This window comes from Nomascus leucogenys, chromosome 22a, assembly GCF_006542625.1.
Source record: "Nomascus leucogenys isolate Asia chromosome 22a, Asia_NLE_v1, whole genome shotgun sequence".
NCBI classification, from domain to species: domain Eukaryota; kingdom Metazoa; phylum Chordata; class Mammalia; order Primates; family Hylobatidae; genus Nomascus; species Nomascus leucogenys.
The window spans coordinates 110612507-110626733 of record NC_044402.1 but is presented as its reverse complement, the minus strand read 5'-3'; the positions used below and the strand labels follow the sequence as shown (position 1 = coordinate 110626733).

General features: G+C 32.9%; 1 protein-coding gene across 4 annotated transcripts in view; it reads left to right on the top strand.

Moving 5' to 3' along the window:
* The window catches only part of KANSL1L (KAT8 regulatory NSL complex subunit 1 like), a 172214-nt gene that overhangs the window by 92916 nt on the left and 65071 nt on the right, over positions 1-14227 (top strand). For all 4 annotated transcript variants that reach the window (XM_030804129.1, XM_030804130.1, XM_030804127.1 and 1 more), the window contains exon 5: positions 1216-1337. In XM_030804129.1, the coding sequence (XP_030659989.1) occupies positions 1216-1337 (122 nt within the window). The remainder of the gene's footprint in view (positions 1-1215; positions 1338-14227) is intronic.

Here is a 14227-nt window from a genome sequence, read left to right as displayed (position 1 = left end):
TTAGGCTTAATTTTATTCTATTATTTAGTCTCATTTCTAATAGCATGTTATTAGTTTCATACAAATGAAGCATTCTAAAATAATTATTTCATATACCCTTTTATTTCACAATAGAGTATCTTGCAGTATTGAAAATGTTGAACTACGTCTGTATTTTTTAAAAAGTTAGTCACACTATATTAAGTGGGAAAACCAGGTTTTAGAAAATTGATGTAGCATGATTTAATTAAAAGTATATGTGTGCATGTTGAATGTATACTCATGCTTACATATACTCAGAAAACTTAGTCTGGAAGGAGAAATATATACCTAAATGTTAGCTCTGATTTTCTCTTTGAAGTATGATTACAGATGACTCTCTTTTATTTTTAAAATGTCTCTATATTTTCCAATTCTTCTATGATGAACATGGATTACAGGTGTAATGAAAATAGTTGTCATTCTTTTGTAGAAATGTACTATTCCTTTTTATGTGGCCTTTGCTTATTATAATTGTGATTGTTTTGAGAATAATATTTATACATATTATAATAATTTAATATTTATTACATATATTTAAGTCTGGGACAAACGTCAGTGAAATCTTAGGTGCTAAAAAAAAAACCCTGATACTTTTGAATTAGGAAAAATATTGAGAAACAGTGTGTTGTTAGATTTAGGCCTGAATTTGAATCCTAGTTCTGTTTCATACCAGCTTTATAGCCCTTGATCAAGCTACTTAATCTTTTTTCTTTGCTAGAATTTACTCATCTGTACTGTTATTAATAATAGTGATGTCAGTACCTCTAATATTATCTTCTTTGCTGGTTAATTGTAAAGATTGACATATTCTGTGTGTGGTGCCTAATATAATGCCTGGCACATAGTAGGCACTTAATAAATTGTATCTGTGATTTTTAATTATTAATTTTCCTGCCTCAAGGGAAATATGATATAGAGGCTGTTAGCTGGGTTCAAATGTGTTAGATGATGGGATGGGTAGATGAAGGAACGATAATAAAAAAAGGATATGGAAAAGAATGGGTACTTAAAGTATAGATTTATTTGTAATAAATGGAAAAATCAGTTGTATAAATTGTCTTTGTCAAATAAAATATTTACTAAAATAAAAACATGTGTGTCATGAGAAGTTAAGCATTAATTGGCACTATACATCTGAGCTTTAACTCACATTTCTTGCTTAGCAGTAGTAAAAGGTTGACTGTTTCCTTGCAGAGTGCACAGTTGACTGAGATCATCAACAGTTTGATTGCCCCTCTCAACTTGTCCCCAACTTCATCACCCCTCTCTTCCAAATCCTGTAGCCATAAATGTCTGGCTAATGGCATTTACAGGAGGTAGGTATCAATGGAATAGCTTAGCTTTTAAATTCAACTTTGCCTATTTTATCTTATTTTGATTTTGTTTTGATATTTTAAGTATTATAGCTACTTTTTTTATACATTAGGGGCTACTAGAGTACAATCAATATACCATGGATACATTTTTTGATAATATTAAATTTACACAATTAAGGTAATGATAAATCTAGGAATGAGGGAGAGAGATTTCTGGGAAGTTTCATAATGTTTCTTAAAAAAAGAATAGTGGTGATAACATTTGCTATAGAAGTACTGCCTTATTTACTATACCTTCCATTTTGTAGCTTTTGTATTCTTGAGCTTGATGCTGTCGTTGCAGTGCATTCTGAGGAAAAAAGACCCTAGATATAGTTTAGGCACAGAAGATTGGTAGCTATCACCCATTAGATTCAGCTTAAGTTTTAATCATTTTGTATTTTAGCTTTATATAAGGTAAATTTTTTTCTGACTAGAATAACTCCTATAATCATTAACAATTTATCTATATTAGCAAATATATATATATACTATGAATCCTAATCCTTTTTTGGGAACAGCATTTGTTGTGCTTTGTTTCCTTTTCCCTTAGAACTTTTCCTTTTGAAGATAAAATTAGAAGACGTACTAATAGAATATCATTTTATGTGTGCATTGTCTAATTTTTTTCAGATAAAATTGGAATGTTGGCTTCTTTGCTTTAATTACCATAGAGAACTAAGTGTAATTTTGGGAAATATTTGTATTAAAAATTATATAATTTATTATTTTAATAACTTTCTAATATAGCATAAAATGAAAATTTATACCATGGTGAAAATTATGCTAAGTAGCCATCAAATTCTTTGTGAAATTAGTGGATGTAAACAAAGTCTTAAAATGAAAAGCTGAGGTGGGCAGATTGCATGAGCTCAGGAGTTCGAGATCAGCCTGGCCAACATGGAGAAACCCCGTCTCTACTAAAAATACAAAAAATTAGCCGGGCGTGGTGGTGTGCTCCTGTAGTACCAGCTACTCAAGAGCCTGAGGCACAAGAATCACTTGAACCTGGGAGATGGAGGTTGCAGTGAGCCAAGATCACACCACTGCACTCCAGCCTGGGCAACAGAGCAAGACTCTGTCTCCAAAAAAATAAATAAATAAATAATAAAAAATAAAAAGCTGACATTTGATTTTTATTTCTAATTGGTTATTTTGAACATCTAATCTTTAATATGTTTACTGTTTTATTTATGTTGAGTTATGTATCCATTGTTCTATTGTGGGAACAGTTCTATTGGTTTTGCTTTATTTTTTCTCGACTTTATATTCATTCCTCATATCAGTGATAAAACACGTTGAAAGTAAAGATTCTTACATATTGTATAGGATAACTATGATATTTTCATTTATGAGAACGTATCCTAATTAGGAAAGTCATAATGTAGGTGAATGTATTTTAAGCTGGCCCATAAAACACATCAAATTGGTGTATAAGCATTGTGATTTGGGGCTAATCCCATTTTAGATAATACTTTGTTTACCTAATCAAGTACTACACAGTTGCACACATAGTTACGTGTGTGTTCATGTGTTTGTGAATTTTCATTTTAATATACTTGCCTGTATTTCTGGTCATTCATTTGCAAAGCATTGATTGCATAATTATTTATTGTATGCCACATAGTCAAGTCCTAGGGACACAAATATGAAGACAGAAGTCTTCACTTGTGAATAACTCACAGTCTGGTTGGTGAAACATGTAACTACTTAATAAAATATTATGTAATAAAAATTGAATTGTGTGTAGTTGTTTGAATACTGGCTTTTAATAACTGTTACACTTGAAAAAGATACCTCATAAAGATATGTAGATCCAAATGAAAGAAATGGAAAGTTGGCCATGCTTACCAAATTACATTTTTTAATTCTGTCTACTAGTAGTTCAAAGGTTTTTGTTGAAATCAGCTACTGAATACTGTCTTTCCTCATGTCAATTAGTTGTTGCTACAACCTAATTGAAAAGGTTTGCTTTTGAAAGTTTTTAACAAGTTCAAAACCCATGAAAATGTTTTGATAGATTTAAAAGCAGATAAAAATTTTGTTCTTCGTGTTTTTTGAAGTGTGCTGATACGTGTTTTAATTAATTACATTTTTGGCAACAGTGAACTCTTTTTAAAATAGTTGGTACATAATGTGTGTTTCAAAAAGCGTTTATTTTCCCATTTGTTGTAAAAATATCATATTTTCCTTGAAGGAAAGGTATTTATTTTCTAACATTTGCTAGATAATGTAATACTTTTTCTACTTTTTATCAAAGAAAGTGATCAAATTTAGAACAGCTGATAGTTATCTAAAATGCATAATTTATCTTTAAGCTTAATAGCTCTTATAAGTGTTTTGTTACCAGATAACCAGCAAACAACCATGTAAAACAAAAGATTTGGGGGGATACTCCTGACTCCTGATTTCATTAAAATGTTTTGTAAAGATTCCACAATTTGTGATAATATCTATAAAGAAATCTATAAATCTGTTTAACCAGAAACATAGAAACTAGACTATATTGCAGATAAGAAGAATAATAACACTGAAGGAAAAGTAGCAAATTTTGAGGAAACGTGGTCTATTGTTTAGTATGCCAAAGAGAGTACTGAAAATATCTATTGGTTTTGTCAGTAATGTGTTGAGACTTTGGCAAGAGAGACTTTCACAAAGAGCATGATGGAGAAAGAGGTAAGAGTGAATTAATAAGAGAATTGGAGAAGAAGTACAGAGAGGGAGTCAAGATTACCCTTCAAGGCCACTGATTTTAAAGGCAATGATAAAAGGGACATACAAAGTCACAGAAAATATTTTTGTTTTTAAGATGGAGGAAATTTAAGCATCTTTATTAAAATAAAGGGAAAGGAAGGAGCTACAGGTGAGAAATGTGGAAACACCTTATCACAAAGTTATGGAGGGATCTTATTACAGGATAAAATATGCCTGTTCCTTAAGAGTAGCATGAAATAGATTATGTGTGGATGCACTTGTTTCTGAGGTGATTATAGACTAATTAAGATTATAGACTAGTTAATCTGAGGTGATTATAGACTGAGACTAGTTAAGGGAGCCTGAGGAGCTTTGACAAGTAAAACATTTTTCCTTTTCCCTTCTTCCTTCTCATTTTCCCTCCCCTCCTCTCCTCTCCCCTTTATTCTTGGAGCCTGAGTAATCCACCCCTAGGAAAGGGTGTTAGTGGTTTCTAAGAAGTTTTTTTTTTTAAATCCCTTAACTATAAATATGTTTATAATGAAAAGTACTTAATTGATGCTTATAAAACTAGTTAAGAATTCAACTTTTAAAATATTCTCTAATTGAACTTTCTATAAAATAAATACATGGTAGTGAAATTCTACAAATTTAAGTTTTTTAATGTTACTCATGTTTGAGAATATTACTATAGATTTTTTAAATTAATTGGAGATACAATTTTATATTATAGCATTATATGAAATAGCTTTGATTCAAAGATATCTGGATTGAAGTAATGTGAAATGGATCTCTATGAGCCTTTTGACACTGGGAGTAGAATATCAAATGAGGCCTAATTTTATTTCTTATATCTTGCTATTTTCCAATACCTTTGTTATTTTTCCTTCACCTAGTTGTATATGAAGAAAACATCTTTCAGATTCAGAGGTTTTTAGGAGTAAGGGCTTGGTCTATTTAATGGTATTTCAGACTTGACACTTAAACCACAAAGCACTTTCTGAAGATGTCCTTGTTAAGCATATAAATACTTCTCAGAAGCATATAAATACTATTAATGTATTTATGTATTTATAATAAATGGGCAGGTAAGAAAACTCATAAGTATTTTTCAAAATTATAAAACATACATAACAAAAATTTACCATTTTAACTATTTTTAAATGTAAGTTTAATGGCATTAAATACAATCAAAATGTTGTGTAATCATCATCACCATCCGTCTTCAGAACTTTTTTTATCTTCTCAAACTGAAACTCTATACCCACTAAACAATACTTCCCATTCTTCCTTGCTGTCAGCTCCTGGCAACTACCACTTTACCTTCTATATGAATTTGACTACTCTAGGTACCTTTTAAGTGGGATCACATAGTGTTTGTCCTTTTGTGACAAACTTATTGTACTTAGCATAATATCACAATTTATCTACGTTGTAGCCTGTGTGTCAAAATTCCCTTTTTAAGGCTGAATAATATTCTATTTTTATATAGACAGCATTTGATCTGTGGATAGATATTTGATTGCTTCTGTCTCTTGGCTATTGTGAATAAGGCTGCTATTAACATGGATGAACAAATATATGTTTGAGTCCCTGCTTTTAATTGTTTTGGGTATTCTAGAAGTGAAATTGCTGGATTATGTGATAATTCTATTTTTAAATTTTGTTTATTTCAAAAATGAGAAATTAGCAAATGTTAATTGCCAGGCCAAAAGCTGAGAGAAAGCCAGAGCTCAAACAGCAAAGCACAGCAGTCTGCTTTTTTTGAGGCTAAATTTAGACAAAATTAAATTGAAGTTTTGATATCTTTTGGGGGAAGGGAGGAGAGAAACTAAAACCAAATCCAGCAAAATCAAGCTGAAGTTTTAATAGATTGTGGAATGATAAGAAGATAAATCAGGCCAGTTGAGATGGCTCATGCCTGTAATCCCAGCACTTTAGGAGGCTGAGATGGGCAAATGGCTTGAGGCCAGGAGTTCAAGACCAGCCTGGTCAACATGGCAAAACCCCGCCTCTACTAAAAATGCAAAAATTAGCTGGGTGTAGTGGTACATGCCTGTAGTCCCAGCTACTCGGGAGGCTGAGGCACAAGAATCTCCTGAATCCAGGAGGCTGAGGTTGCAGTGAGCCAAGATCATGCCACTGCCCTTTAGCCTGGGTGACAGAGTGAGACTCTGTCTCAAAAAAAAAAAAAAAAAAAAAAAAAAAAAAATGAACATAGGTCAAAGCCCTTGGCTCTGCCCATGGCAGGAAGATGAAATAAAATCCTTGTATTTAGTAGGGACTATTCTCTTAGGGCCTATGCCATTACAGTAAAGGTAAATTAGAAGTAAAACTGTTTCCCTTTCCTCACCACTAGGGACCATAGGGAGATTTGCCTTCGGGCTAAGCAGAGCAGAAGATTAAAAAAAAAAAAACCTATCTTTGAGATGTTCTGATCATGGTGGAGACTTTTTACTTGGATTTTCAATCCAAATTTGCATCAATGAGTGATCCAAGAGATCCCTAGTTTTAAGTGGTTCTGGAGTGGCAGAGGCAAATGCAGATTTCCTCTGGAGGAAGGCACCTTTTTTAGCGTTGGGAAATCCTCATGAATAATTTGCCAAGGGCAGGGATTAACAAACAGTCAAATATAATCAAACATATAAGGAGAAAGAGCAAGAAGAGTAAGAATAAGGAGCGCACAACAGACAGCAAAAAAAGATCATAAAGTTTTCAGATACTAGAATTACCAAACACTGATCACTTTAAAATGGTAGCCTGATTATAGAAATAAAAGATAGGCTTAAAATGCCAGCAGGGAACAAACTATATCAAGTTACATAAGCACATTTGGAAAAAGGCTAAAGACTTCTGAAAAATACTGAATATAATAACTAAGTAAGTGGTTTCTGCAGCAAACTGGACACAATTGAAGAGAGAATGTGTGACTTAGAAGAAGTATTAGAAGAAAAGTTCCAAAATGTAGCAAAATATATGAAACAATGGAAAATACCGAAGAGTCATTTTAAAATGTAGAGAATATAATGCGAAGGTCTAATATGATACTTAGTTGGAGATGTGGAAGAAGCACTATAGAATGAAATAGAAGCAATATTTGAAGAGAGAGTGACTGAGAAATTACTTGAACTGATGAAAGACACCACATTCAGAAAGCCAAACACATGTTTTGGATCAGGACAACTAAAAGGAAATCTACCTCTGGACATAGAGGAAATGTGAAAAAACAAAGATAAATGGAATGTCCAAAAGCAACCAGAAGTGGGAGAAAGACATAATCTTAATTGAAACATAGTTAGACTGATAGCTGACTTCTCAATAGTAATAACAGGAGCCAGAGTACAGTGGAATGGTACCATTAGTATGTTGAAAGAAAATAACTGTTTACCTAGAAACTCTATACACAGAGAAATCATCTTTCAAGTCTGAGTGTGAAGGACAAACATTTTGAGACAAACCAAGGCTGAGAGAGTAGACTAGTAGACTCTAAACATAAAGGATATACTTTGGGCAGTAGTATATTATCTGGATGGAAAATTTGAGATGAAGAAGGGTTCAAGAACAAATAAAATGGTAAGTAACCGTATGGGCATGTGTAAGTGAACAGTAGTAAAATATGTTTAGTGGGGCTAAAAAAAGTCTATAACAGCAATAACATAGAGGTCAGAAGGAGGAAATCAATTCAGATTGTATTGAGGTGCTTGAATTATTCAGGATCTCAGTAAAAAAGTACTGATTTAGCTTTCATTATTCCTAAATTAAGTATCATAGAAGAGCTTCACATAAGAGGGGGCATTTCCTGAGTGCTAATAATGCTCTGTTTCTTGACTTGTGAGTGGTGGTTATGGGAAAGTGGAAGAGTAAGGGGAGTTATTGCTTCATATTTACAAGCTAAACATGAGATAAATGCTTTAAGTACTTATGCATATGTATCTTATATTTCATATTTTTTAAAAGGTTAAGAAATATAGGATATAAACTATATACTTCAAAAAGGATAAATAGAAAATAGTCACATAGGAAGTCACATTTGCCTTCATAGTTTTGAAAAAATACTTAAATGACATTATTCATCCTAAACCTATGAAGAAAATTTGACTAGTCCCACAGGAATGTGATATTTAGTTTGTTGGTATGGAAACAAAGAATTAAATCTTATTTCATGTTACCTTAAAATTTGGTGATGGGGACTGATCTAGTTGTTGAGTTTATAATCCTTACCCTTTATCTGTCAAATCTGTCTTAATCTCAGATGTCTGTTCTTTCCTGGTAAAAGTCATCTTACATACTTTTAGAAGGCAGTGAAAAATGTCTAAAGGAAAGGACCAATAGCTACAGTTAATTGTCCTCTGTGACCTGAAAAGCACTCTTAAATTTAATTGTGAATTTTGAGGTGCACACTGAGCTGAAATGTGTAAATTAATGCAAACGTTACATATTATAGTAGCAATATAATAATAGGAAGTTGCAGAATGTTTATAGATATAGGTAAAAAGATGTATTTAAAAATAACGTGGCTGGGCATGGTGGCTCATGCCTGTAATCCCAAGACTTTGGGAGGCTAAGGCAGGAGAATGGCTTGAGCCCAGGAGTTTGAGACCAGCCTGGACAATATAGTGAGACCTCATCTCTACAAAAATTTTTTAAAATTAGCTGGGCATGGTGGTACACACCTGTAGTCCCAGCTATTCAGGAAGCTGAGGTGGGAGGATCTCTTGAGCCAGGACAGTTGAGGCTGCAGTGAGCCATGATCATGCCACTTGCACTCCAGCCTTGGTGACAGAGTGAGACCCTGTCTCAAAAACCCCCAAAAAACAACAAAGCAGGACATTTGGTAATTTACTGTGATAATATATACTTTGTTTTACATGATTTTAAAAATTATTATGGTGCCTAAATATTTATATTCTCTGTTTCAAAAAATTTATAGTCTTAACCCACATTTGACAGTCACTCAGTGTCCCTTCTAATCCAAGTTCTACAATAATATTATCTTAAAGGGTAAATGTTGGGCCTGTTAAAATGTAGTATGCTACTCAACAGATCACTGACAAAGAGTTCAAATGTATGTCTTACAGTAAGCATACCAGATATTGGGAGACAGTATATGGTTGTGTGAGAAGTAAATGAAATAGCATTTATAAAAACTCAGAACAAAACGTGGCACATAAGAAACAGCCTAATAATGTTAGCCATTGATATTGTAATGTGAGGACATAAAGTATATTAAACTTTTAGATATAGTCTTATTTATTTCTTATCTTAGATAGTATACTAGTCATTGATTCAGCTATTCTTACTGTTTAAAAAAAGCGCTTCAAGGTGGCCTGAATTAGGATAAGAATTTGAGGGCATTTGTAGGTATCCCTTTGCACACAACTGTGTAGATGGCACAGTAGGCCAGCTGTTACTAAAGACATTCATTATACAGTTACTAGGAGTCAGTGAGGCACTATTTTTCCATCATCTCTTGGGAAGTTGTTTTCTTTCTTGCCTTTGGTCTACTTGCCTTTGGGACTCTGTAACTAAATCAAGCACTCTAAAAATCAGCATAAACACACCTTTGGGTTTTATTCTCATACAAAAATCTATCTCCTCAAAAGACCATCTTGGGACATTTAATCTCCCCTGCACCCCTCTTCCCAAAAAGATTTTAACTTTTTATTTTTAATCAATTATAGTGTTTTTATAATTTAGTGGCTTGAGGGCAAAGTAGTTATGAGAATATACAGCTTTTATATATTTTGTTTGCTTTAGACATTTTGTGACTTGGGCAGGTGTGTTAATCTCTTTACACCTCACTTCTTTATTTTAAATTTAATGGAACATATTTTCTAAAGTAGTTACTAGTGTTAATATTCTTCCATTTTAAATATTTTAAGGAATTCTATTTTTTCAAACAAATTCACAGTAAAAACATAAAGGTTTCAATCCAACCTAATATGTGTCTTTATAACATCACTGTTTTGCTCTTTTGGATGTAATAATTTTATGTTAGCCTAAATCAAGAGAATTGGTAAATAGAGAGAAATTACTGTACTCAATGTGTCTTAGTGACTTTAAACCCTACCCTAGAAACTATATGGGAAGAGGTATCCATGACAGTAAGAGGACTGTGGATTCCACTTAAGTTCCAAAAACTTTTTCAATTAAACTTTTGGGAAGAATTGTTTAAATACAATGTATTACACATTGCCTTTTTTGGGTGGCACTGAACTTAATTTTCTCCCCAAAATGTATCAGTCATTTAATGAGATTCTGCTTAAGAAATTTAGGACACCCATTTGTGAGGGTAAATTCCATTCATCAGGGCAAACACAGATTGCAGGTAGCCCTGGAACTGAGGAATAGCTTTGATTTTTGGTAACATTTGCAAGTCCACAGCTTCCTGATCAACCTTACACTACTCTGTAATTTCATATGTCTCTTTTTTGGTGTTGAAAACCCCACCTCCCTGATGTCTGGGCTTCCACAGCTGCTGCTTCTTAAAGTAAGCATCAGTATGATGTTTAAGGATTTCGTATTGCTGAGAGCAATTTTTGTGGAGGTGGTGATGGCACATTTCTGGTGTGTTCCTCATAGAGGAACTCGATTGAGGACCAGAGATCCAGTTACAAGTAACAAGCCAATGCCCACCTGCTTCAGGAAAATCACCATCTTGCCTCTGTGGTGGCCAGTGAGGATGATCAGCATGCTCCTGGGAGCTGGCTTGCAGTTTTCTCACATGCTAACTGGCTTGCAGTTATTTGCTGTGGCTCAACAGCTTTCAAGGCACGTCTTCCCTAAGATAATATCAAGGCAATTTGTGAAGTTTAACCACCTGGGTACCACTGTTCTTGTCACCACCAACTGATTTTCTAATGGCTGCAAGAACTTTTCTGTTTTCAATCTTGGATTCATTGGGTGAGTATTTCCTTTTATGCATGTCTTTCCTAGAATACGTAGCAGATCGGGAATATCCACCAATTCTTCTGACAATGACAGGATTTCGACCTTTGGATTTTTAGCTTGAAGTTACCCCTTTTCACCTTGCCACTAGCGTCAGCCTTCTTGCCTTCAGGCTTCTTCTCCTTAGTATCCAGCTTCTCAACTTTTTCACCTGCCATCTTGTAAGATGGGGAAGAGCTGAACTTAATTTTTTTGATAACTCAGGTTCATCACCATGATCACATTCTCAAGGGTTACTGAGATAAATAGCTGTATATCTATAAAACAATTCACTGAATAGTTAACTAGTACCTACTGAGTGACTTCTGTGTGCCAGGCATTTGGATTGGATACCAGGTATATGATAATGAACAAAACCAGATGGAATTTCTATCTTTGTGATATAAAGTCTGGTTGTGAAAAAAAATGACACCACCTAAATGATCACACAAATGTATAATTTTAAACCTTGATCAAGTGTTATAAATAAAATTTTCATTGTTAAGAATATTACTTTGGAATTAGATCACAGTTCAATCCCAAATTGACCAATTGGTAGTATTGTGATCTTGCACAGCATCTGAATCAGATAGAATGAGAACAGCCTGTTTTCTGGGTTGTGTTGTGAAGATAAATGAGGTAACAAATGTGATGTTATTTTGTTAATTTTTTACGTGCTTATTGTCTGTCTTCCTGGACTTGAGCATAAGCCTCAGGAGAGTAAGAATTTTTTGGTCTATCTTACTGAACTGTTGTTTTCCTTAGTACTTGGATCAGAGAGTCACATCATGGGCATGAATTAATATTTGTTGAATGAATGAAATGTTGTTCATGATTTCTTGCCCATACTCAGCATTCATAAGGAATATTTTGTACTTAACATATTTTTTCTTCCCTGTAGTCAGATTGATATTCTATTTGTTGCTTTCGTGGCTGTCTCTTGCAGTTCTGCTTCTCTTCATAATTTGACTCTGGACTAGAAAATCAGATAACCAATGTGATAGATGACACAGATGTCTCTGTAATAAGAGATATTTTAAAAAGTCTATAAGAGAGAAGTCCTCTCTTAAAAATAACAGGAGGATGGCCAGGCATGGTGGCTCATGCCTGTTAATTCCAATAATTTGAAAGGCTGATGCAGGAGGATCACCAGCAGTTCAAATCCAGCTTGGGCAACATAGGAAGACTCCATCTCTACAAAAATAAAAAAAATGAACCAGATGTGTTGATGCATGCGGTCTCAGCTGCTTGGGACGCTGAGGTGGGAGGATTGCTTGGTCCCAGGAGGTCAGGGCTGCAGTGAGCCATGACCGTGCCACAGCACTCCAGCCTAGGTGACAGAGCAACACCCTGTCTCAAAAAAAAAAAAAAAAAAAAAAGGAACAGGAGTGAACTTTCATGCATAAACTTACTGAGATCTCTTTTTGTTATTTAAAGGCCTTTTAAACATTTCGGCTACATTCTATATATATAGTTGATGTTGCCAGATAAGGAATCTCATAAATGAAAAGTTACAGTTCTTCTAATAAAGCATGCTTATTATAGCTTTATATCACATTATATCATAATTTTTGTATATAATTAAGTTAGAAGAAATTTAAATTTTTAATTTTTAAAGGTTAGCCTCATTCTGTTTGTATACCAATTTTTGTGGATCATATAGAACTTTTGTTTGATATAATTCTCTTAAGTATTTAAGTATTAACTCATACTTAAATATGAATTCTTCATAATTTTAAGTATTAATTGTAATGATCTGTCCTCACAGTGCATTTAAAGTAAACCTACCTGGTTAATTATTTCCCAGGGCATGTTTGCACACTTGCTATTTATTGATTACTAACTCCTATCTTTTATTTAATAACAATATCTCCTAGAAAAGTGTCAGAGTTTTTTTTTTTTTAGCTTTATTAATCTTGGCAGTATGGTCTCAGATGACTCACCAGGAACTGTGCAACTAAGAAGATTGAGTCTTCAAACAAATGAAGCATTACATTTTATTATCATAGGGATAGTTTTTGGTTTTCAGATCTCATACTCTAAAATGAAGATAAAATGTTATAAATTAATCCTTGTTTATCCCATGGGGTATTATCTTTGAGAAAGTGAATTCCTACTTGAAATAGTGTCTAGATTTTTGTCATTGTTTGTTTTGTTTTTGCTTTAATGAGTCCCAGAATATGACATGAAATTAAATTCCAATGAATTATTGCCATGCTATTTATTTCTACTAATGATAATTATCTCATGTGACATGCAACTATCCTTTCTTAATTGGATATCATAATTGAAAAACTACAGTTAGGCTGGCAAACTAATCACATAAAAAGTAAATTTTTTACCCTCAATATTTTCAATAGTCACTTCTCAATAATGAGAAAACATTGTTTGTTACAAGCATATTCTAAGTTGATGTTTTCAGTATAATTTTGGATTCCTGTGAATGACAATATTATATATAATAATTATTAAATATTTAATTATAATAAATATTATATACATAGTTTACTTTTTCCTTTATAACTCTAATATAAGCCTAAAACCTAATATTATATAAGTGAATATATTAATAAATTGTGGTACAAGATCTAATATGTAACTATACAAAATTATGTATGTAGAAAGTATATAATCATATGGAAACATGCTTATATTGAAATATTAAGTGGAAAAAGGACACTAAAATTATAGTACAGTATGATTTTATAGAAAAAAGATGTGAAGGGTATAAATGAAAACTATATTTCTGTTGAGAAGATGGGATTTTGAAAAATATTTCAGCTTTTATTCAAGTTTTTTTGTATTTTTGTTTTCCTTAAAATAGAGAATAGAAATTATCGTGTCTCAGATCAGACAAATATTTGACAAACTTTATGTCTCAATTATCAGGTAGAAAAGTATGGCTATCATATTGGTTTCCTCGTCTCTTTGCCTTTATGTGTTAAAAAGTCCCACTTTAAGTTAAGAGCCAGAGATAAGAATGACAGTTCTATAATAATTGGTCTTTTCCCCCATCTACTTTTATTGTGGAAAACTTCAGAAATATAGAAAGCATAGTAAAGTGAACCCACATATTCTCAGCTTTAACAGTTCTCAAAATTTTGCTAATTCTTTTGTTATTCCTTTTCCTGACACACTTTCTTTTTCTAGGCGTTTGTAAAGCAGTTTCTAGTGATTGTTATTTTAACTGTAAATAGTTCTTTATATTTCATTGATAAGCCTTTTAAGAT